Genomic DNA, 27,346 nt, shown 5'->3' with positions numbered 1-27,346 from the left:
TCTATGTTTTACCACAATAATGGGTAAAAAACATTAATATAGGATTATTGGCTTCCCACCATTGACTCCTAATATGAAATTACTAGATCTGTCTATCATTTCTAATGAATTAAACATGAAATAAATTATATTATTCAAACACCAAATAATAATACATTAATAAAGTCGAACTTTTCTTCCTCTCTAAAATAAGGCTAACATTCAGTGCAAATTGCTTATTCCTTTTGCAATATTTGAATGTTTTGGGGTTTTCAATTATTTAGTAGAACAGGGTCCTTCTTCATTTCACACTTGATTTTCTCACACCAAATATTTGCTTCTCCAAAGAAAAAATGCAAATAAAATATAGACCAATATTCCTTAGTTGAGAATTCTAAGCAAACAAATTGCCATAATTGTTTCCTCAATCAAGTAGAAATTTTCAGTTTATTCACCAGACATTATCACAATTCTTTGTTCAAGAAACAGGAAAAAACAAGCTATAACATACTGGTTTCTAGCTAGACTTTGGGACTTAGCAAGATAAAACTTGACAAAAATATACTACCCTGTGTGTTTCACACTTCTTTGTAAATAATGACCTAACATGCTATCTATAAAATCTGAAGAGGCAATAAATAGCCACTCTCCAAATAGCTAAGATGGAAGCCCACATAGCATCAAAGTTTACCATGCAATTTCAAGAGCTGTATTTAGCCACACACCTGTTTTATAATGCTTTTCTTTCAAATATTACAAACTTCAGTTGTAGCATAGTGAGGTGTATATAATGCTGAACTTGCAGCCAGGAAGAGATGAGTTCAAATCCCAACTTTGATATTTACTATGTGATTAATAGTAAGTCACAAAGTCTCCAAACTTCAAGCAACCCCCTGAGACACATCCACTAAATCATAGATAAGTTGTGTTCTCTTATTGGGAGAAGGAGTTCCCACGCTGATAAAATTAGAGATGCTAGATGTATTGACTAGAAGCTTAAAGCAGACAAAATTCACATACCCTTATAAGAGATTTTAGTTTGGTCTAGCCAAATGAAAGAGTACCTTGGGAAGCTAGAAGTTTGAATTCATTCATTAAGTCATTCAACATTTATTACATGGCTCTGCAATGCATTGACATGCTTGGTGATCTCTGAACTACCAAAAAGGCACAGAACCACTTATAATCTGAGCAAGACTCTGGTTAAAAATCTTGAAGATCTCTCGAATAGAAACAAAATTATTCTTATTGGAAGTCTAAAAGTTCAAATTTATCACTGCCTAAACTCTTGATTTTGGCTTTGATAGAATATATATATATATATATATATGTATGTATGTGTGTATGTATAAATGTACACATACATATATAGTCATATATATAGTCATAAACTATTCTATATATGCAAATATATACATATAAACATACATATGCTGTGTGTGTGTATTCTAAAAGCATTCCCAGGAGTAACCCTGGAACAGAAAATCCTCAAAGACTTTTAACCTGTTATTGACTCACTAACCAACAGAGTTTATAAAAACCTCCAAGAGTAAATCCCCAGGGAGGTAGTATATGGGACCTCTGGAGTCACCTTGATCTTAGGCTTCTGTTAGAACAATGGATAACGCAATATAACTGAATTCTCTGGGTGGGAAGCAAGTTGTGGTTTCCTCATTGGAAAAAAGCAGGGGGAAGGGGCTTGGATTACATTATCTCTTAGCCCCCTTCCAAATCTCTGACCTTATGATGATAAGGGTAGTCAACTTCTTCTCAAGCCACCAAAGTCTGGCAATCAAAGTAAAGAACTGGTACCATGTACCTTTTTGACACTGTCTCTCTCTTCTTCTACCACCCCCTGCAAAATCTAGCTAGTCACTGCTATTTCAGTCACTTTTAATGCAGAGGCACTGGACTTCTGCGTAGGTTTTATTCATTAGCACATCACTGAATTAAAAGCATTTTGAAACCTTCAACTTGAAAAGAAACTTTTGGGGATTTCAAATGCCTGAGCTCACTCATTCCAACTATTTAAACAATTAAGTCCCATCTGCTTTTCCTGAATTAAAATGTGCAAATCACCCAAGCAACTGTTCATATTGCCACAGCCAATCTCTTTGTCAAATGGCTCAATACATTGTAACCACAAGTGAAGCAGTATGTGTTCAATTTAATCAAATCTAATACTAAAAAATTTATACTGCCCAAAGTAATTTGTTTAGTAAATAACATGAAGTTTATTTCATAAATACTATAGAAAAGGGTATGCTTTGTTTTGGACCAGATAGTCAATCAACATTTTTGAACACTTTTGTACTACTATGGAAGGGACATAGACAAAAGTAGTGACAGTTCCTGATACCAGAGTAATAACCAATGGGGACCTTTTTCATTAGAGGTATACATATATAAGTTAGATGACCACATGGATATGTTGTAGGATATCAGCTTTCAGGTACAGATTTGACCATTCACCCTCTGACTCTTATCCAACACAGATTTTGATCTAGTGCCTTCAGGTATATATCATATTTCCTATTTGCAAAATAGATGTTCCCAAACATCTGGAAAATATGTTAACTTCATTTTCTCCCCATAAGAGGCAACATGGCATAGCAGATAGAGAACTGACCTCAAAGTCATAAACACCTGGGTTCTAGGCCTCTCTCTGACACATACTGGCTATATGACCTAGGGCAAGTCACCTAACAGCTTAGTGCTTCTAAGCAACACTTTAAGAGTATAAATTGCAGAGAAGGTGTTGACCTACATAGGTAGAAGGATTTTCCTCTCCTAGAATTCTCTATACCAATTAAATCACAGGTCTAGTCCCTATACTTTCCTCTCCACCCTAGAACACACATGTTCTCTAACAAGTAGACATATATTTTATCACAAAATTGGACATCATTGCCTACTTAACCTGTTTGGAATTTGATTATTGTATGGCCATGAAAAGTCTGTATAATGAAGTGTGGCCAGGGCTGCCATTCTCTAAAACCAGTTCATTACTGAAACTTTAAATTATCCTTGGCAGTAGAACAGACTGTCTCTTGGTAGACATGAGAAAATGCTGTGAGGCAACTGAGCTCAGGGGCAGAACACCAGCCAATTGTGTAATCTAAATGTAAAAGAATTTATTAAGCTCATAACAGCCTAAGCCTGATTTTCCCCAATGACATGGCAACTCTGAAGCAAAATGCATTGATAATCAGTGTGAGAAAGCCAGGCCTGCCAAGAACTAACTAGTTCCCTAATAATTTCCCTGTGCAAATTCTCTTTGTCAGGAAAAAAGGCCAATTCCACACATTTTCAATAAAAGAAAAAATCCATGCTATATTACCTACAAGCTATTAATATAAAACCCTCACATGTTAAATGACAGAAAATGGAGAAAATTACTCATACAGGGCAAGTGGGGACATTATGCTTACAAGATTAAAATATTTTCCCAGGGAACACAAGGGTATGAGGTCCCAAAGGGACTAACCCTCTGTATAAAGATGTAGGAAGGAATATTATGTGAAAGGGGGTCAAGAAAGTGTTTTAAGGTACATAAAAGCATACATTAGTGGGGATGGGGTGAAGAATTTCTGCTGCATCCTGAGGATGTCCAGATGGGCCACTGATCTCAAATGCTCAGTGTGGTTAGGCCTCTGCCTTTGTAGTAAGCTCACTATTAGCAAAGTAAGAATGTGCAGTGGAAAGAGTACTAAACATAGACCAATGAAGAGACTGGACCAGATGATCACTACAATCCTTTTTTATACATTATCTCAGCATTGTTATTCAGTCATTTAGTCATGTCAGATTCTCTGTTACACTATGGAGAGATATCTATGGGGATTTCTTGGCAAAGATACTGGAGCGGTTTACCATTTTCTTCTCCTGTGGATCACTGATCCATAGTCAAACAGAGGTTAAGTAACTTGTCCAAGGTCACACATCTAGGAAGTCTCTGAGACTGGATTTGAACTTAGGTCTTCCTGACTGAGCCCAGGACTTTCTCGATTGTGTCACATAGCCGTTACCACTAATGAATCTCATTTGTTGATTATCCCTCAGCCTGCTACTTGACTTAGCATATCAATTCTTATCATCCCAAATTCTATGGTAACTAATTCATATATTTTGATATTTTCTCATTAATTAATATAATTACAGCCTTTCCTATTAACAACTTAGCTCAGAACACAATTCAATTTATTAGACACCCTTTATTAAACTAGAGAAACTACTTTCCCTGTAAGCAGTTATACTTATGTCACCATATATATTTTTTAAATTGCTGATCTCCTAGGAATAACTCTATATTGAATTTATGGGTTATATTATTTATTAACAATAATCAAGCACAACACAAAGACATAAAGAACTATAATATTATTGCAATTATAAATTGCCTGATGGATAAATCACTGGCCCTGGATTCAGGAGTACCTGAGTTCAAATTTGGCCTCAGACACTTGACACTTACTGGCTGTGTGACCCTGGGCAAGTCACTTAACCCCCCCATAGCCCTGCAAAAACAAAAAAGAAATGGCCTAAAGCACTTCTAACTATAACCATAACTGCAGATGACTTTTCCTTACTCCTGGATGTACAGTTTCACTAGTCACTTCATTCATGATACCAAATAGAGACCCTTCTCAAGAATTTTCTTTGTCTTCTTCATAAGATAAAGATTAAAATAAAGATTAAAGTTCCAATTCTGTGTTACCCAGCTTTTCTACAATGCCAAGAAAGTTTTCTCTTCAGTTTCTATTCAATCCACCATTCTCAATAGTCCCTTATATGACAATTAATTATGTGCAACATTTCATTTGGCTCTTGAAGCTACATTAAAAGGAACTATAACCTTTATAAGATAGGTTTTTTAATAAGAGAGGTTTTGCATGGCTATGGGCCCTAAAAAATGAGTTATCTTTAGTCCAGAAATACAACCAACTGAAGATTATCTATAGGCAGTATCAATAGGATGCTATAAATCACAGGAACATAGACTTAGAGAAAACATCTAGTCCAACCATTTTACAGATGAAGAAACTGGGGGGCAAAGTAGTTAAATGACTTGCACTATGTCATACAAGTAGTAAATAGAAGTGCTGAAATTTTATTTGAAGTTGTATGATTCTAAACCCATCACATTTGCCATAGTACCATTCTTGCTGGCCTTGGAATCAAGAACAACTAGGTTTAAATCTTGCCTCCAACTCAAACTATGTGACTTTGAGCATAAATTCTCAGAGACTATAAGTTCCTAAAGACTAAAAGACTAAGTTCTTTGAGGCTCTAAGTTTCAGAAAAATTGCCAAACTGGACTAGTAAAAGGAAATTTACAAACAAGAAATTCCCTACACCACTGAAATCACAAGTAAAGGATAGATAATGATAGATAGATTAGATAGATACATAATAGATGGATAGAAAGAAAGATAGATGATAGAAACAGATAGATAAATGACAGATTGATGGAGAGACAGAGATGATTGAGAGATAAAAATAGAGTTTACTGATGATAATGACTTAAATTGCTCTATCAATTGGGCAAGTTACTAAATTCAATTCACCAAACATTTTAAGTACCTACTATGTAACAAGAAATGTTCTGGGCAACAAGAGACATACAGCATTTAAACCAAGACACAGTCTCTGCCTTTGTGCAATTTATGATCTATATATGTGCTTTTAAAAGGTAAAAAGCAAAGTGCTATGTGAGGTCTTTAGGGAAAGATAATGACTGGCAAGGAAAATAATAAAAAGTATCTTATAGGTTTTCAGTTATGGTTTCTTTTTAAGAAGGGGTAGGAATTAGGGGCAGCTAGGTGGCATTGTAGATAAAGCACCGGCCCTGGAGTCAGGAGTACCTGAGTTCAAATCCAGCCTCAGACACTTAACACTTACTAGCTGTGTGACCCGGGGCAAGTCACTTAACCCCAATTGCCTCACAAAAAAAAAGGAGTAGGAATTAAGCAGTCAAAGAAATAATAGATTATAAGCACTGGGAATGGTGTGAGAAAGGCATAGAAATAGGAAAATGCAAACCATGTGAGGAAGACTATCATTCAGTTTTTCTTGACTGCTGTGTGATACAAGACAAGGATGTAAAGGTAAGGTGACAATGGATCATGAGAGGCCTTGAATACCTAGTACAAGAATACAAACTTTATGATGAAATCACTAGTAAATCATAAGTAATTATACTGCTCTCTCAGCACAGTGTGCTAAAGTGTTCTTTGTTCTCTACAAAATAACCAGCCAGCATAAAGTCAGATGTGAGACAACCATGAATCATTACAAAAAAAAGGCTACTGAAATCAGTGTCAAGGTGGCACAATTGTATCCCACCATGGATGGTTACCACACATATTGAGGGCTTAACTCAAACAAAGGTTAGGAAAAAAGACAGAAAACATCAGATCAGAAGGGAGCTAGAAGCTCTGGTACAGGACTAGTGATGGCTCTGGGACTCAGAGTTGATACCAATGACTTACTCATTTTCAAAAGAAATAATAGACTTTTAGATCATTCCATATCACATACAGAGCTAAACTTCGAGGTCAGTCCAGTGGATACCAAACATTTGGAATCTCTATTATGGAAGAGTTTCCAAAGAAGGGCTTTGATCTGATAGGACCAGAGGAAACAATTAAAAAGTAGGAAGCAAGGAACTGCAAAAGAAACCACTTGGAGGTCAAATGGAAGGTTGGGAGTAACCATAGGAATAGACATTTCTTAGAGATTTCAATTTAGTTTAATTCAATAAGTATCTAACAAGCACTTACTAAGTGCCTCTTAGATAGACAATGTGCTAAGTGCTGAGGACATAAAACCAAAACCATCCCCATCTTTAAGCAGTGTACAATTCTACTTGGGCAAAATATGTGCACGTGTAAACAAAAACAAAATATATACAAAGTAAACAGAAAGTCATTTCAGGGGGAGGGGAGAGGACTAACCACTGGATGCATCAGGAAAATTCTCATGTGGGAGGTAACAAGAGCTGAACTTGAAGTTGAACTCCAGGAGGGGGAGGGGAGGTAAAAAGGGAGAGCATCCCAGGCATGAAAGAAAGTTTGTGAAGAGGAGAATTTGTACTGAGTTTACACAGAGAAGGAGATAAAGTATCATTTACAGGAAACAGCAAAGAAACCAGTTTGGCTGAAATATAAAATTTGTGAGGAAAAGTAACATGAAATTCTTCTAGATTAGAAAGATGGTCTCTCTCACCCTCCCCCCACCCCATCCCATCCCAGTCCTTGTCATAGACTCCTTTCCATACGTTTCTAAGAAACATGATATACAAACTCTAGTCAGGTCTCAGTCAAGTCTGTTCAGGTGTTTAGCATATCTCAAAGAAGTTCATTACGCCTTCACTACCAAAATCATCAATAATAACCAAAGAGATATCAGAAATAATGAAGATGTGTTTGTACATTAAAAGCAGTCCCATTTAAAACAAAGGTGTCTCCTTTCACAAGAAGTGTTTGATACATAATTTATCATACTTCATCTCTACTATTTAGTATCTTAACTCTGTATTGAACAAAAGCACCAGAAGATTTTTACTAAATATTTAGCTATGTAAAATCATCACTTCATATGCCTGGCTTAGAATAACTGAACACCAATCAATCTCTTAAGCATTTAGCAAGTAAATATGCCCTTTCATAGAAGTATTGAAGACATAATTTGGATAATTGTGAAAACTTTTCTCACACCCAAAATAATTACAGTAATAATCAGTCACTTTCCAATCTATGCAAACCTGTGGCTAATTATTTTCAAGCTATCCTTTTCCTATCTCCATAACTTTGCCTTTATCCCTACTATGAGTCAGTACTGATCTCATGTAAATGTATACAATATTCCCATACATGCATTTCAAACCCAGAAACCTGTTTAAACATTGCATGCCCTTTCATTCACCAAAACATTTTCAGAGCATCAATCTATACCACCCTTTTCACCTTTCCAGCAGCCCAACTCCATTACCTTAACACCAAAAGGATCATATATGGAACTGCAATATTTGACTGCAAATTTGTCACCACTCATTAGCTAGCTTCAGGTATATAAGTAGCTTTTCATTGAAGATATTTTCACTTCTTGTCATCAGTATAAAAAAATCACTATGCACTGTAGTTTTAATACAAAGAGGGCCTTAACACCCCTATATACACAGAGACAGTGGCCAAGGAGTACATAGAATTTCTAGCCAATAGGACCCAGATGATCAGAGACCACAATGGAAAAGATTTAAAAGCAACCATGTATACTGCTTATATTTGAGATAGAGAATTTTCCCCAACCACCCGCACTACCTCACCCCCTAAAGACAGCAAAATGGTTTATATATCCAATTGGATTCTGCCACAGATAACTCAGGTTAGTATATGAGGTTATGTGTACCTTGTCATTTCTATAAAAAATAAGGTGAATATTAACATGAATTGGTTGATCATTTTCTCTGAAATACCATTCCAAATTTTAATTTTCCCAAACAACTGAATTGGCTAATTGATGTGCACGTACTTTGAATCAAAGGAAAGTTTCAGAATGGATGTAAGTATATCATTTTTTAAAATTTCAATTTTAATTTCCAGTAGACATGTTATTAAGCTAGCTCTGTAATTTCCCTATATTTTGATAACTCATATGTGTCCAGTTATCTTGCATTATTTTGTCTGATCGACAATGAAAAGTATTGTGTAGTTTTTGTCTTCCACTAAAAAATGATTCACAATTTAATAATTACAGGAAAGATACCCCATGCTATCCTTCATGTACAACTCGGTTATTCTTAGAAGCAATATGAAATCACATTTATAAATTATCAAGGGGAGAAATCTAAATACCATAGTGTGATATAATACAGATGTCTCCTTATGTACATTTCACCTGCATGATTAAAATACACAGTAATGTTAAATAATGTCTGTGTGCCCAAAACATTTTCCAAATATCATTTTCTGAATAATTTAACAGCTTAATACACCCAAGATCACATTTTACTATATGTAAAAGCCAGGACATATTCATCTTTCTATTCTAAACAAATTACTACTGTAGAGTTATTATTCCAGTCTGCTCTTTTTTCTTCCTCTGTTTAATAACATCTTTACTGTTTCCATAACCAATGTGATAGCCTTGGGTCTTTTTTTTCACCTGACTTGAAAGTAAAGCATTACAGCATATCAACATTTTCAATAAAATTGACTAGCAATTCCTCTCATTGTTCATGCTTAAATGTTACTAAATGCCAGCCTTCTGGGCCCTAGCTGTCAGTCATTTGGAAGAATCCAGTAGAAAGCAAATAAAAAAACAAATTAATTTTACAATATTTTCATTACAACTTTGAAATTATCATCTAATAGACAAAGAAGATGCCTTTCAATAACCCTCTAGGAACCCATTTTGATTTCTGAAGAATGTGAAATAAAATCAGAATCTATTTTATTATGACTTTGTGGAGTTCTCAAAATGAAAACTATACATGGAAAATATGCAGTGAACTCTGTAACACAAATTTGCTCATTTATCATTTTATTCATCAAAAGAGGTCATCCCATGCTCACATATTTTGCCCAAAGTCTTCATTTCTTAGTGCCATATGGCTATTAAAATTTCCACTGAGTTTTTTAATATACTTATGGAAAAATCTACTTTATTAAAATGTTTAACCAGCTTCATCAATAAGCTCTCTATAACAATAAAGCTCTGGAATTTCCAGCAGTTTACAAAATTCACAAAAACAGGCTCACGAAAACAGGCAAAATGGGAGCACGTAGAATTCATCTGTGAACTGACATTGATTTTAGTCAGTAATACAAGCTCTCTCTCTCTCTCCATTAGAAAGGGATTAAACAGAGAGAGGAAACTATACCACTGCTTGTAGGACAAGATTGTTGACCATTTACAATGGAAATTACAAAAACTATATAAGATAAAGTTAGCTAATTATAATTAGAAAAAATTTACTCCTATACATTAAATTCTGTCAAGTAGAAGTCAGTTTACTGAACATTATTATTCTAAACTGTAGTTGGAGAGAGTGGATAGAGGACTGGCCTTTGAGTCAGAAAGTTCTGGATTCAAATACTGCCTCTGATACACACTGGTTGTGTGACCAACAGAAAGCCCCTCTGAGTACTATAGGCAACTTTAAGCTTCAGACAATGAGTAGCAGACCTATTGCCAATCTGCATCAATGGAGGGATTCTGCATACTGGGAGGTCTCTATACTGATGAACCAATAATTACAAACTAAAATTTTAAAGAAAAAGTTATAACAAACAATAGCACTAATCTAAATTAGTTGAAAATAAAATTACAATTCTCTATGATTGTCCTTTGACAAAATAAAGACCCCAAAATACCTAGGAACATAATTGTGCTATACACACTTGATGTTAGTTTTTCTAAAGGCATTCTTGCAGGGAAAGGAATTTTTAAAGACAAAGAAAAAAAGGGTAAGTTTGAACCCATCTATTCCTCTACTAATTTAATGTTTTTTATGTGTGAAAACAGCTGGAAAAGGAAAGTGGATTCCCATTTTGTAAATGAGTTATGGGTTAAAACATGTGAAATTGATTTCTTTTATTATTGCAAAATAGCACAATATTCCAAAATTTCCTTTCAGACAAGTTTTCACCATCAAATTTCTTAGAAAATATCCCAAAGCCCCACACTTACTACTTCAAACCAAATACCTCTAACCTACCATGAGAAATTACATAGTGATACCATCTCTCAACTCAAGTCTTCCATCCTGTTCTTTTATTCATTTCACTCCAGAAGGCTTTAAGCACAAACCATCTATCCATTTCCTACCTAGTCTATCAATATAAGAACCTTGATTGCAAACAGACTCCAAATGCAGTATTTCTGGCACACTGAGTTCTACTAGCCTGAATCAGTCTTTTTATAATTTACAAAAGAAAAAGCTTCAGAGTGAATATAACAAGAACGACTATCAGTTTCCCTCAAGAAGAGACAGCCTACAATAGTACAGAATCTGAAAATCTACTTCTCCAGATGAAAACTGGTCTGAAAATAGGTTTCAACCTGCATGTGGAGCTGAGCATCCAATCTCCCCCATTGTTCCACAAGTTCGATGCACAATTCAAAAAACAACAACAAATCCTCGATACTCAAATTATGAGGTCACATTAAAAAAACTCTGTATTTCCAAAACAAAAAATGGAAATTTGTTTACCTGTATTCCTGTCTGGTAAGATACAGCAATGCTTCTGCAGAATGCCAGGCAAAACCTATTCGAAAACAAATAAATAAAACAATACATGTGGTTACCATTAGGGAAGAGAGAAGCATCTCATTAACTGCTGAAACTGTTTCTCTAATAAGGTCATTCGGTGTTGCTCAAAGTCATCACACTGAGAACAGTCTAACAAATTGAACAGTACAGGGGAAAATGGATTACATACATTTTTCATCAAAAAGGTTAATCAGAGAAGTGTACATATTGATATGTTCTTCTTGAACTGATAACCACTCAGTTTAATGTATATCTTTTTTGGACATGGAGAATAACTGTGAGCTCCATAGAAGACTCTAATGGGAAGGTAAATGGATGATTAGTCAACCAATTTCTGAGATACTTTTGTTAAAAAGCAGACAATTTTATAGTACAGAAATCAAAATTGGTCCTAAACAACATGCTGGGATCCATTGCTTCTGTTCATGGCAAATAGGTTATTTTGTTTTTCCAAATCAGGGATTATTTTAACAAGAGAAACTTTGGAAGTATAGATACTTCTGATCACAATTGATGGTAAAAGGTAGAAAAATATTATTACTAAAGGCTTTAAAAAACATGAAATGAATAAAGAAATACATATAGGGATTTTTTTTTCAAAAAATGCCCCTTGAGGCAACCCAAAATATATAGGAACGTATAAGTCCATATAGTTTGTCAGCCGAAAGGATTTTGAAGGAATTTTTTGGCAGTACTTCCCATGACCAGTTGAACAAAACAACCAATTTGAAATTTTGTGTGTGATCATATCGAATCCACAAGTCTAGACCCAAAAATTACAATCTTCTTTATTTTTTTCATCCAGCAATCATCTATTGCTGTTTGCAGAGCACCATGCTGGGTGGAGAGATGAAAAAGAATGCTAATAAAGAAAAATAAGACAGCTTTCACCCTTGAAAAGTTGATATTCTGGACAAGTAGCTTTCAACTTAACAGCCCAAGGCAGACGTTCAATAAATGCTTGTTCAAGTGAATTTAATTAAAGAATTTCTCTCAAGAGCAATGATTGCCCCCTCTCTATGCCAAGATAAGAACTCTTTCCTTCTAAGTACCCCTAACCAATATTAAATACATCCTTACAGCCAACATGGACCAATTCCAATCCAATACTGTGGTGCCTATAATATACCCAATACTGTGGAAGACACAAAGTCTCAGGAACAGGCCCTCTCCTCAAGGAGCTATCGATAGTTTTAGGGACACATGAAATTATGATAACCACAGTACCAACTCAAACTTATAGCACTTTAAGGTTTATAAGAATAGTTAAGGGGCAGCTAGGTGGTGCAGTGGATAAAGCACTGGCCCTGGATTCAGGAGGACCTGAGTTCAAATCTGGCCTCAGACACTTGACACTTACTAGCTGTGTGACCCTGGGCAAGTCACTTAACCCCCATTGCCCCGCAAAAAAAAAAATAGTTAAGTGTTATACTGCGTTGTTTCCCTACTTCTGTTACTGGCATCCATATTCATCACATTGTACAAGCTTAAACCTTACCATTCTCAGAACTTCTCTATTAGTGTAGAGGCCACCACCTTCCTCCCAATCATCCCCACTCAAAACCCCGATTTCATCCTTTACTCCTTACTCACACCTATCCCACCCCCCAACCCTATTCCCTGGCCCCACCATATCCAATCTGTTGTCAAGTCACTGTTTCTAGCTTCACAAAGTCTCTTTCATATATCCCTTCTCTGCACTCACATCAGTCACCCTGATGCAGGCCCTCATCACCTCCTGCCTGGACTATTTCAATAGCCTTCTAGCTGGCTTCCCTGCCTCAAGTCTCTCCCCACTTCAGTCTATCCTCCACTCAGTTAAGTGGTCTTCTTAAGTTTAGGTCTGACCATGTTGTCCCCTAGCCAATAACCTTCAGTGGTCCCCTATTACCTCCATGATTAAATATAAAATCTTCTACCTGGCTTTTAAATTCCCTTACCATCTGGCCCCTTCTTACCTTTTAAGTCTTTTTATACTTTACCCCTTTCGGTATACTCCAGAGTCCATCAACACTGGACTCCTTGCAGTTCTTCACACTGTTTGCTTCAACTCTAGACTCTGTGTCTCTTCATTGGTTGTCTCCCATGCATGGAATGCTATCCCTCCTCACTTTTTTTTTTTTTTAAGTGAGGCAATGGGGGTTAAGTGACTTGCCCAGGGTCACACAGCTAGTAAGTGTCAAGTGTCTGAGGCCGGATTTGAACTCAGGTACTCCTGATTCCAGGGCCGGTGCTCTATCCACTGCGCCACCTAGCTGCCCCCCTCCTCACTTTTATCTCACAAATTCCTTAGTCTCCTTCAAGACAGTTCAAATCCCACCCTCAGAAAGAAGCTAATCTCTCCTCTCCCCCAACTAATGCTTTCCCTCTGATATCACTGCCATTTTTACTATATATGTTTATTAATACATATATAGATATACACAGGTATGTATGTATATATTTATGTGTGTACATGTGAGTTAAAAACAAGCTATATACAATATTCATTTACATGTTTGCATGTACATATTTATATGTGCATATATACACATATTCATATATATATACATATATTTTTCTATACCTTGTATTTACTTAGGTTTTTTTGTTTATTTGGGAGTTGGTTGGGTTTTTGTATTAGAACATAATGCTTCCTAAAGGTAGGTACTTTTTATTTTCTTTATATCAGCAGCATTTAACATAATGCCTAGCATATAATAAAATACTTAACTGGTTGGTGACTGACTAGCTGTTTTCTCTCTATAATCTCCCAGTCACCAGATGCTAATGAGTTTTGGGGGTTTGTGCATTTGTTAATTTGTTTGTTTTAACATCTCTCACTTCTCCTCTTCCTTTGAATTGTTACTATCACCCAACTCAGGAACTTTTTATTTCACACCTAGGAATAATGACTTCCTAAATGCCTTCTTCACCCCAATTGCTCTCCTTTCTAATCCATCCTACCTACCAATACTAGATTAATTTCCTTTATTTGTTACTCTTCTATTAAAAAAAAAAAAAACATCAGTCACGGGCCCACCTTACCCTGACTATTAGGGATACAGAAAGAGAACAAGACACTGTTCTTGCTTTCTGACCTATACAGGTCACTGCTAAATGGATATTGCATTATATTACATTAGCACAGAAATTGTTTTTGGTCCTCTCAGGGTCCAGCTTCACTCTTGTGGCCCTCCACATAGCTCAGAATGGAAATTCTTCTCATTCCAATTATATAAAATAGTATCTTTCTCCCACACTACCAAGAGATACCATTTGTTCCACCTATTCCATGATACATTCCTCTCCACCTTACTCAATACCAGCATTTCCCTTCTTGCCTCACATAGTACTTCATTTTGGTACTACCGAATGCACTCATGTTGTAATATCATATATTATAATCACTTGTGCTTGTGTCTGGTACATCTCCCCCTACCCCCAACACACAAACACTCCCACTAGAAACAGTTCCATGAAGGCATGGGGCTGTATCTTACCTTAATATTACACCTTTCCTAATACCAAGTTCAATGATATCAAGCAAATTACTTGCATAATAAATGTTTGTCAAACATGTTTTTCAGGTGAATCTGATAAACTTCTCAATAGTTTCCATTAAATAATAACACTCAGTTCTATTCAGTAATATACAAAACACATACGATTTAACTTCAAAAAGTTGGTTGTGATGGGGACGAGTGGGAGAATGGGGGGAGGTAGGGAAGTTGAGGTTTCAGAGGTTTCAGAAGATGTAATCTATTGTGGAATTTAGTTTGTATTTTCTATTGGTAGGTAATTTTTGTTCAGTGATTGTGCTCATATCTAATCTTGACAACTTCCTCCTAACCCTGCTCCCAGGGAAGCCATGTGTGTTTAGTCTCAAACTTACTCCTGGCCTTTGAGTATACTGAGCACGCACCACCACTGCCTCGCAGCAGGATTTAGCTGAAGGGTACAGGAAGGCACTATTATAATAGGTTTATTTCTTCCTCTCTGAGGGATTTACAGAAGACAGCAATAGAGAATGAAATTATCCTTCCTCCCCAAAGGCATTCTTAAAAAGTTCAATTCCTGTCAACCTGCCTGCTTAATGTGTGTGTTCAGCTGCCAGGAGTAATTGTGGGCCATTGTGCCCTGCAATGCCATGGGCAGGAGAGGTTAAAGAAAATGGCCTTCAACCTTGTAACCAACCTCCTCCATCAAGCTGTGTCCAGGTTCATTGAGAAAGAAAATTCTAATGCACACCGTCAATCCTCCCCATTCCCCGTGATTCAAGGAAATCTTCCTGTCTATATCTTCTAGTCATTGTATGCATGTATGTATGTCATGTCTAATTAACTAGAGTATAAATCCCTTAAAGACAGGTCTAAATTAAGGCCTACCTAGTCCATGCAGCCCTTTCTGACAAAACTCGCCACTCTCACTTGTCCATTACTAATTCTTTCTGAATTTATTATCTAGGCCATGCAAATAGAAATGTCTTATAACTTGTCTTAACCTCTATTTTTCTGTTTAAGACCATTTACAACTCTATAATATCAGTAAATAATGACACTCACATAAAACAAGCCATTTGATTATAAAAAAGGAACTCTGTATTTGCATATGAGTAATTATATGGGTTCTAGTTGGTGAGGTTTATTAAACAACCATTACAATCTGCACATCCCCTTTAAGTTTATCACTTTAGGAGAGCAGATACTCCCCAAAATTCGCAATACTTTGGAATTCTTCTGTGAGAATTGTGCCTTCTGAAATAAACAGAATGTCCCCAGGACCAGATGGATTCATGAGTGAAATCTATCAAACATTTAAAGAACAATTAAATCTAATACTATATAAGCTTTTTGTAAAAATAGGCAAATGAGAAGTCCTACCAAATTCTTTTTACAACACAAATATGGCGCTGATACTGAAACCAGGAAAAGCAAAAACACAAAGAAAACTATAGACCACTTTCTCTAATGAATGCAAAATTTTGAAATAAAATACTAGCAAGGAGATTACAGCAATCAATCACAAAGATGATGCCGTATGACTGGGTGGAATTTTCAACAGGAATGCAGAGCTAGTTCAATATTAAGAAAAATATTAGCATAATTGATCATATCAATAACAAAACCAACAATAATCACATGATTATCTCAAGAAATTCAGGAAAAGCTTTTGACAAAATGCTACATTCATTCCTATTAAAAAAAAAAAACATTAGAAAGGACAGGAATAAGTAGAGCTTCCTTAAAAAGATAAGTAGTATCTATCTAAAAGTATCAGCAAACATTGTCTGTAATGAGGATGAGCTAAAAGCCTTCCCAATAAGATCGGGGAGAAGCATGGATACCTAGTATCACCACTATTATTAAATATTGTTCTAGAAATGCTATGGCAATAAGACAATGTGAGAATATTATTATCAGGAGCCCTCTTCTGAGTGAGCATGAGACAACCCTCAACCAATCAGCTTGAAGCAGTGTGTGAGGCAGTTGGTTTTGTCCGTTGGTGTTTGGAACCTCATGAAAGGTGGAACTCTGATCACTCCTGAAGGGTAGATAGGTTTTCCTATTCTTTCAGAGACACTTGTTCTGTCTTTGTTAACATCTAATATATTTTAATAAATGTTTAATACCTAAACTGTTAAACTGTTGTGTTACCTAGCTTTCCCCACACAGGGGAAGGTAGGGTGAACACGCACATTTATTTTTACCCGTCACAATTTTGGCGAGCCAGCTAGGAGAACTGAACTCCTCAATCTTCTGATCTTCATATTGGGTAAGAAATTTTATGTTTGTATGTTTCTCTTATTTTCATTGATTTTATGTGCCTGTCCCTTTAAATTTTCAAAGTACCTAAGTAGCTCCTAAGTACCTGGTTTTTTTTTTTCTAACTTTAGTCTGGTTGATCAGACAAAAGGGGGATAAGATGATGTTAATGTTTTGTTTTTGTGGATTTTCTATTTCTATTTTTATTTTTATTTTTGTTACAGTAAGGCAAATTTTGAATTATAATATGGAGACTAAAAATACCTAACCCTACTATGTAATAAAGGGGTCTCCCTTGGAATCTGCTTCACAGGCTAGAGGGCCAAATTGCCCTGGTCCCTCCCCAGCTAAGCCACCAAGTTTGAATGTGAATGTTGCGGCTGTGCAGCACATAGGGGCAATGGTCCCACACCCGCCAGCATCTCTTCCACTTCCTCCTCCCCTGACCCCACCTCCTATTCTTCCCATGGCCATACCCCTTGATCCTCCTGCTAGGGAAGTAACAAGATCTACTCTACTCCCCTCAGGTCCTGAGCTTGCGCATGCACCCACCCCTGCCACCAGGCCACCTGTTACTGGGCCCACCTCCCCCAGGCTCTGGCCACTTATGGCTGGGGCCTGGCCAGCTGCAGCAGTGGTGAGACTCAGACAATACTCACCTTTTGGGCCAAAAGATTTGAGTTTATGGAAATGAGATATTCCTACATTTGATGAGGATCCCACAATAGTTATCAGCCAGTTTAGAGAAATTTTCAGAGGATATCAGCCCACTTGGGGTGATGTTATTGATCTCATGGAAATGATATTATCCCCAGGGGAAAGACCTGATATATTAGCTGCAGGGAACTCCTTAGAAACATCAGGAAAAGCTGCTATTTGGTGGCCTTTAGAAGGCCCTAACTGTATTCAGTGTCTGCCATGCTATAGGAATATAATGGCTACAGAGAGAATTTTTAACCTCTGCTGGCAAAGTCATTGCTGATGGAGAATTTAATAAAGTTCTTTTATCCTCTTTGAAGCTTCCATCTGCTCTAGCTATTGTTCATTGTCCTGCTCACACAGGAAAAAGTGACCCTGTCTCACAAGAGAATGCACAAGCTGCTACTGCTGCTAAGCTTGCTGCTTTGAAAGCCCCTGAACATGTAGTTAACCTCTCATCTTGTGATGATGTTTCTATTTCTCTTACTTATGATAAGTCTGAAGAAGGGAAGTGGAAAAAGAAATCCAAGGCTAAAGAGGTCAATGATGTCTAGGTGACTGTGGAGGGGAAGCCACTTCTTCCCCAGAATTTTTACCACCAGGTTTGCCTATCTATTCACAAAAAAAATGCCATTTTGGCACACAAGGAATTGTCGACTCAGTAAAAAGAGCTTGGATTGCCCCTGAAGTTACTAATGTAGCTTCTAGAGTTTGTGGCTCTTGCCCTACCTGTCAGACTTATAATCAATGTGCCTTCCAGGCTAAAGCTTATGGAGGGCATCCTTTAGCCTTTTGAACATTTACAAATTGATTATATCACAATGTCTAAGGCAGGACGTTATAAGTTTTGTTTTGTTATAGTTGATCAGTTCACTCCTTGGGTGGAGGCATTCCCCAGCCACTGAGCTATGGCTGCCTTTGTTGCAAAAATTCTCCTTAAAGAGATTGTTCCTCACTTTGGTCCACCAGACTGCATTGATTCTGACAAAGGCACACATTTTACTGATTCTGTTCTTTCCCATATTCTTTCCTGGAAGTAACTCCAAAGTTCCATGCACCCTACCACCCACAAAGCTCAGGCCAGGTGAAATATTAATAAATAGCTTTAGAGCATGATTGGCAAATTATGCACTGAAACTCACTTGAAGTGGCCTGATGTTCTACCTGTGACCCTGTTCTATCTGCACAGCAGGCCAAGAGAAGAAATACATGTATCACCTTTTGAGATAATTTTGGCCATCCTCCTATCTAAGTAAAACCTTTTCCCCCAGTATATACATCATTGTTTGGGGTGGCAGGGCGGGGCGCGATACCTCTGTTGCTTCTTATATACAGGAATTACAAGCCAGGCTACGTGAACTCCACGAGGCAGGAGCAGCAGTACAGGCTGGCCCCTTGGACTTCTCCTTACATGATTTGAGATGAGTAGAGAGTGTATATATCAAAAATTTTCAGCAGACTAGTAGGACTCAGCCAGCTTTGGAAGGTCCTTTCCAGGTATTGCTAACAACTCCAACTGCCATCAAAGTCCGAGGAAAGGACTCTTGTATCCATTGCTCCCACATAAAACTGGTACCAGCATATGAAGACTATTGAATTACATTGTCTCTTATTCTTCCATGTGTATTTTGTTCTATTCATCTCTCTCTCTCTCTATTATTGAACCAATGTAAGAAGGTTTTGATTTCATAATACAATAATAATTCTGGAAGTATTGTTCTCACATTTTCTATATTGTTTGTTTTTCCATCTGATTATTTGATCAAATTCTATAAAGTATTTCCTTTGTAAATTGGTTGCCATTGCAAGTGTAAATTAATTTTAGAAGTATTATGTTTTTTAAGCTTTAAAAAAGAGTAATTATTTGAAATTATTGCATATTGTATATTATATTCTAAGTCAAAGCAAATTCACATTTTTTTGCTGTCATTATCCTCAGTTGTTAAATCCATATGAGACTTGGATTATGGGAATTTATCATTTGAGACATTAATTGCATTTATTCTGAGTTAGCAGATTATAGCATCCAAGATGCCAGCCATCCATGGGAGGAATACATACAATAACAGACATCAAACTGTCACAGAAGGGGAGACATGTATGAAGTCTAGGTACTGCAATGCCTTGGGAAAGGCCAAGAGAATGACTATTGGCAAGAGTTGAGGTTAGATTCTCTTGGTTTAATTTTCCCCCTACATAGGACCAGATGGCCAGGCTATGCTATCTCATTCTATGCCTGACTTCGATTCCTCCTCCTATATGCCTGATGCCATGGACATCTCAATCCTATGTATCTGATTAAGCCTGATTCAGTTTCCTCTCAACATAAGAAGTGTGGCAATGCTCATTTCTCTTCTTTTGCTGTTCTTTTATGATAACCCCATAATTATCTCAGATGTCAATGTTGAATTTGGCCTTGGCATCTGTTAACAGTTATATTCTTTAATTTCTCATAATGGCATGAGGATAATTAGGTAGATGATGCAAAAAGTGATGAAACAAAGATAAAAAAATATTTTCTTAATTAATACCACAATTGTCTTCTCAATCTATTCCCCATTGCGGGGGGGGGGGTACAATAATATTAATTTTTTTAATCCAATTATTGTTTTCATTATATCTCTAAAAGATTCTGAAGTTCCTTAGATATGTTTTTAAGAACTCTCATTATTTGATTTGGTTATTGGCAAAGTTATTTAAAGTTGTGTTAAGATCAATTTTGTAGGAAATTTTCCCACTGAGGAGACTTTATAGCTGATCATCAGTATCTGAAACACCTCAGAGACTGTTTTACAACCATACCTGAGACCATGCCCAGGATCCAGAGCCAGAATCCAGAGGACATCCCAGGAATCATCTGAGAAAAGACTTCTAAAGACTTGAATGGGTATTATTTTCCTGTTTTCCTTTTCCTATTGCATACACTATTTGCAGTGTCCACCTACTAAAGGACAGTACCCCCTTTAGTTTTTGTCAATGCGTCACTCAATTTCTTTTCTCTTTTTTAATTCCCTTCACATTGTTAGTTATAAGTATCTGTAAAGTGATTGCTTCATATAAGGAAACTACTGTTTCTAAATGAAGCATGGGGGGTGTGAGAATATTGTTATCAGGAGCCCCCTGCTGAGTGAGCATGAGACTACCCTCAACCAATCAGCTTGAAGCAGTGTGGAAGGCAGTTGGTTTTGTCAGTTGGTGGTTGGAACCTCTATAGAGGTGGAGCTCTGATTTCTCCTGAAAGGTAGGTTAGGTTTTCCTATTCTTTCAGAGACACTTGTTCTCTCTTTGATAACCTCAAATATATTTTAATAAATGTTTAATACCTAAACTATTAAACTGTTGTCCTAGTTAGCTTTCCCCACACAGGGGACAGGTAAGATGAACACACACATTTAGTTCTACCTGTCACAACAAGAAATGAAACAAATACAACTACAAGGTTAATATATCCAGTGACCACAATAATACAAAGGAAAGCAACACTAAAAGGCAGGTGGACCCAGATTAATTGTAATGATTAAACTTAGTCACAGAGAACAAATAATGAAAAACATTTCCCCTCCACTGAATAGAAGGAAGGAAGATTAATGGTACAAAGGAAGATATTTTGCTGGTCAGTTTTGCTTAATTGTTTTTCCTTTCTTACCAACAAACTTCATGCGGAGTTCATAGGGGATAGATCTAGTAATGATTATGATATTAAAAAAAAGTCATCAATAAAACATAAAATTAATTAATTAATACAGTTTGAGATCTGGTACTTCTGGACCACCTTCTTTTGTATTTTTTTCCCATTGATATGCTTGAACTTTTGTTTTCAAGATGAACTTTGATTGTATAAAGCTGTAATTATCAAAACAATCTGGTACTGGCTAAAAAATAGAAAGGCGGATCAGTACAAACTATACTAGAGTAAATGACTATAGTAATCTAGTATATGATAAACCCAAAGATCCCAGCTTTTGAAACAAAAACTCATTATTCGACAAAAACTGCTGGGAAATGGAAAAACAGTATGGCAGAAACTAGGTATAGACCAACATGTCACACCATATACTAAAATAAGTTACATATAAAGGATGATACCATAAGCAAATTAAGAGAGTATGGAATCATTTATCTGTAAGATTTATGGGCAGAGGGGAAGCTAGGTGGCACAGTGGATAGAGCACTGGCCCTGGATTCGGGAGGACCTGAATTCAAATCCGGTCTCAGACACTTGATGCTTACAAGCTGTGTGACCCTGGGCAAGTTACTTAACCCCAATTGCCTCACCAAAAAAAAAAAAAAAAAAAAAAAGATTTATGGGCCGAGGAATAATTTAAGACCAAAGAAGATATAGAGAGTAAAACAAAATATAAAATAGACATTTTGATTATATAAAATTAAAAAGGTTTTGCACAAACTAAATTACTGAAACCAAAATTACAAAGGAAGCAGAAAACTGGGGGAAAAAATTTTGAAACAAATATCTCTGATAAAGACCTCATTTCTCAAAAATATAGAAAACTGAGTCACTTTTCCAAAAATACAAGTTATTCTAAAATTGATATATGGTCAAAGGATATGAATTGGCAGTTTTCAGACAAATTAATCAAAGCTATCATAAACATATGAAAAAATGCTCTAGATCACTATTGATCGGAGAAATGCACATTAAAAACAACTCTGAGTATCACCTCACACCTATCAGAGTGGCAAATATAACAAAAAAAGGAAATGCTGTATGTTGGAGAGGATGTGGGAAAGTTGGGACACTAATCCACTCTTGATAGAGTTGTGAAAAGATCCAATCATTCTGGAGAGCAATTTGGAACTATGCCCAAAGGGCTATACAACTGTGCATACCCTTTGATCCAGCAATACCACTGATAGGTTTATATTCCAAAGACTTCCCCCAAAAGAGAAAAAGACCTATTTGTACAAAAATATTTATAGCAGCTCTTTTTGTAGTGGCTAAGAATTAGAAATCAAAGGAATGTCCATCAATTTGAGAATGGCTAAACAAGCTGTGGTATAAGATGGTGATGGAATATTATTGTGCTATAAGAAATGACAAGCAGGATTATATCAGAAAGGCCTGGAGAGACTTGTATGAAATGATGTATAGTGAAGTGAGCAGAACCAAAAGAATATTGTTCACAGAAACAGCAATACTGTTTGATGAAGAACTGTGAAAGACTTTTCTCCACAATACAGTGATCCAAGACAATCCCAAAAGACTATCGATGAAACATATCCACCTCCAAAGAAAGAACTGATGTTGATGTAACACAGACTGAAGCATGCTATTTTTCACTTTCTTTCATTTTTAAATTTTTATTTTCTTATACAAAATGACTAATATGGTAATGTTTTACACAATCGTACATATATAACCTATATCTGATTGCTTAATATCTCAGTGAGGGGAGAGGGGATTGAGGGAAAGAGGGATAAAAGTTGAAACCCAAGACTATAAATAAAAAGGTTTATTACTTTTAAAAAATTAATTAAAAACTGCCTTCCAAGTCAGCATATGAATTACATATGAAAAACGTACTAATTACTATATTATCACACCTCATTTAGAAACCTAAAATGTATTAACTCATTTGAGCACCTGCCTTTTCCATAAGATTTGATTTTTAGAAAGAGCCAAAGGTCAACTGGATTCAAATCTAATCCCCAAAGAAGAAGGTTTTCCGCCCCTTGAATATTATAAGAACATATTACAGCTTAGAAGACAATTTCAAAAGAGGAGTTCTCAAGATTTAGTTCCATTCAACAATCATATATTGGTTTTTGAACAGTCACATTCATTGGAATAAGAATTTAGCGTCCCAGAGTAACAAGACTTACCTAGATATATGTTCTTGTTTCTTTGATATAAAACCAGTCACAGTTTCTTTGATTATATTAGAACATCTCAAATATATTTCTTTCCTTTCCCACGGCCACTACTTTTTTCTGGTCTTTAATTCCTATGTGGACTATTGCCCACCCACCACCCTCCCTCCTTCCCTCCCCCCCCTCTCTCTCTCTGGCATGCACACATACATTCATGCATATATGCAAACACGTATTCCTCTATTTCATGAAATTAAATATTAAGAATTCAAGGGCCTTAGAGACCATTTAATCCAAATCTATCCTTTTACAGATAAGGAAACAGACCCACAGGAGGGTAAATCCCTTGCTCAAGGTTCTTTTCAGACTTCTGACTGCTGGCCCCAAGTTCAGCATTCTTCCACTACTTTGAAATTTGACAATTCGATAAATGTTTATTAAGAAACTACCATGTACCAGCAATTATGCTCAGAATTGTGGGGGGGAAAGAAGGGAAAGGGCATAGTCCTTGCCCTGAGTTTTCCTTACAAGGATAAAACATGTACCCAAATGAATATGTTAGGATATAATAGAGACAAAGCAGAAGTTCAATGTGTTCTAAGTACTTTTTAGGAGAGAGAGGTCATATTCAATTGGGAAATGGAAGAATTGGGAAAGCATAATTATTTATCATCATAACATATTGTATTATAATTATATGTTATATGATGATGTTTATGTAACTACTAAGTTTTAACATTTATAACCATTTGTAACAAGTTTAATATTCAATAAATTTTTCATCAGTGCTCTGTCATCCCTATACTCTGAACTACTCTCTTAAGATCTTTGTATATATCCTTTTCCAAGGCTAGCTTCTTTGAACATGCTACATTTGGCTATTTTCTTTCATTCATCATTTTTCAAAGACCATTAATAAATAAGTCACTTAATTATTCTTCATTATGTTGGAGTAGGATTATTCCTAAGATACTTCTCTTACCTCCCATTTTTTGTTTGTTTTTTGGTGAGGCAATTGGGGTTAGTGACTTGCCCAGAGTCACACAGCTAGTAAGTGTTAAGCATCTGAGGCTGGATTTGAACTCAGGTACTCCTGACTCCAGGGCTGGTGCTCTATCCTCTGTGCCACCTAGCTGCCCCCATTACCTCCCATTTTTAAAAAGTATTTTCAAAATATCTAAAAGTCCAAAGATTTTTCTGAAACAACTATGACCTCCATTTTCCTTAGAGTCCGTGGAAATAATACATCCAATTTGTACATATCAAAAGTGAAATCTCTGAAGCTAGAAAAGAAAAATCCCCAAATGAGCATGGACAACCATTCAAGGCAATGCTAAATAGACAGCAGGTTTAGAAAACATGCTGTCTTTTCCAATTATCTGCAACAATACAACAGCAAAGCATGTTCCTTCTCTCAACTAAGATTATTACTCCCAAATCAGAGCTGTTTACAAGTATGGCTGTTTTTATTCCAAATTTTGTCAATTAACAGATATCAAATTTTTAGAATAAAAAGACATATACCAATATTGTGCACAAAGTTGCTTAGACCTCTTTTGTAACCATGCTATTTCTTCTTATATAGCTATTCTGGAAGATTAATATAAAACAAAAAATAGTGGTTTTGGTCATTCAATACCATTTGCCAATTATATCCTACTTATCCTGTATATAGCTTGTATTGCATATATTTATTTGCATGTTGTCTCCCCCATTAAATTGTAATCACCTTCAAGGCAAGGCTGGTTTTTGCCTCGTTTGTGCCTCATACAAACACACACTTAGCATAGTGCCTGACACATAGTAGGTGCTTTTAAAATGTTATTAATTGATTTATTGTAAATAACAGTTTTAAAATAACATGCTTTATGGGTTATAAAAAGAATTTCAAGCCCAAAGTCACCTATAAAAATCACTTTTTCCAATCCCTAATTTTATAGATTAACAAACAACTATCAGAGTTAGATCTTTTGACTACAAGATTATTTCATGCTGCACCTGATTTTTTATGTTTAATGCCTGCCTTTTCAGTCCAATTGATATTTTCCTCTTAATCTGTCTCCTCTCTAGAATTCCTTTCAATCATTCTGTTTATAATACTTATGTCCTACTAAGAAGTATAGTTCAGAATCCCAGAATTTGAACATTAAAAGAACCTCATTGTTTATCTAGTTCAACTTTTAACTACAAAAAAATCTCTTTCCACACTTACATAGAGCCATGAAATTCATTGGTCAACAGTAACATAAAACCTAAGACTTCCAGAAAGGTCTAGGACCTTTCTAGGTAATCTCTGATCATGTCCTACGCCAGGAAGAGACCTGACATTCCAGCCATTGGTAGCTCCAGAGTTCAGTAAACCAACAACCAGGCTAGCTGGGCCTGGGTCACCAAGGAGATTAGGCTCCTAGCTATGCCCATTAGCTCCAAGGTAGTCAATGCATCCTCAATTGGATAAAGATGATGGAGGGGCAACTAGGTGGTGTAGTACATAGAGCACCAGCCTTGGATTCAGAAGGACCTGAGTTCAAATCTGACCTCAGACACTTGACACTTACTAGCTCTGTGACCCTGGGCAAGTCACTTAACCCCAATTGCCTCACCAAAAAAAAAAAAAAAAAAAAAAGGATGATGGATACGTTCTTCCATAAGTTGGACAAGGATCTGCTGAAGCCATAGCCCACTGTAAGGCAGGCAGGCAAATATTTATTAAGCATTCACTATCTGCTTAAAAGTGTGGGGATAAAGAGAGTGCCAAGGTAAAATCCTAGGTAAAGGGTGCCCTGACATTGTGCTGAAGCTACCCAAGGTTTCCATCTACTGCCTCCAGGAAACCTTAAGGCATAGCATATCTTCCAGTGACTTCCCTTCAGCAATGACACCTCATCCCACAACCATAAAAGGTTAGAGAAAAGCCATTAATATTGCTTAGATGTGAATATCTCATTCTTATAACTATTTCTCCTCCATCCCCAAAAGAAAAAAACTCATCTAAGGTGTTTCTCTTCTGATAAATTTTAAGTTAGAATGGCAGCAGAGTAAGGGGGCAAAGAGAAAAGTGGGTGGTCACCTCTAATAAGAATGACCTGGGTTCTCCGCAATTGAAAAATGGTCAAAGGATATGAACAGGCAGTTTTCTGATGAAGAAATCAAAGCTATCTATTGCCATATGAAAAAATGCTCTAAATCACTATGGATTAGAGAAATGCAAATTAAAACAGCTTCTGAGGTACCACCTCACAGCTATCAGATTGGTTAATATGAAAAAAAAAAGGAAATAATAAATGTTGGGGAAGCTGCAGAAAAACTGAAACACTATTGCATTGTTGGTGGAGCTGTGAACTGATCCAAACCATTCTGGAGAGCAATTTGGAACTATGCTCAAAGGGCTATAAACCCTTTGACCCAGCAATAACACTATTAGGTCTTTTCCCCAAAGAAATCACAAAAAAGGGAAAAGGACCCACATGTACAAAAATATTTATAGCTGCTCCTTTTGTGGTGGCAAGAAATTGGAAATTGAGGGGATGCCCATCAATTGAGGAATGGCTGAACAAGTTATGGTATATGAATGTAATGGAATACTATTGTGCTGTAAGAAATGATGAGCAGGTGGGTTCCAAAGAAACCTGGAAGGACTTACATGAACTGATGCTAAGTGAGATAAGCAGAACCAGGAAAACACTGTATACAGTATCAACAACATTGTGTGTTGATCAATTGTGATAGATTTGACTCTTCTCAGCAATACAATGGTCCAAGATAGTTCCAAAGGACTCATTATGGAATATGCTCTCCAAATCCAGAAAAAAAGAACTTT

At 36.3% G+C, this 27,346-nt stretch overlaps 1 protein-coding gene across 5 annotated transcripts in view; it reads right to left on the bottom strand.

Moving 5' to 3' along the window:
* Positions 1-27,346, bottom strand: part of DLGAP2 (DLG associated protein 2) — a 1,236,668-nt gene that overhangs the window by 997,816 nt on the left and 211,506 nt on the right. For all 5 annotated transcript variants that reach the window (XM_043984242.1, XM_043984239.1, XM_043984244.1 and 2 more), the window contains one exon: positions 11,195-11,249. In XM_043984242.1, coding sequence (XP_043840177.1) covers positions 11,195-11,249 — 55 coding nt within the window. The remainder of the gene's footprint in view (positions 1-11,194; positions 11,250-27,346) is intronic.

Source organism: Dromiciops gliroides, chromosome 2 (assembly GCF_019393635.1).
Source record: "Dromiciops gliroides isolate mDroGli1 chromosome 2, mDroGli1.pri, whole genome shotgun sequence".
NCBI classification, from domain to species: Eukaryota; Metazoa; Chordata; class Mammalia; order Microbiotheria; family Microbiotheriidae; genus Dromiciops; species Dromiciops gliroides.
Note: the sequence above shows the minus strand (reverse complement) of the source record. Positions and strands in the feature narration are given on the sequence as shown.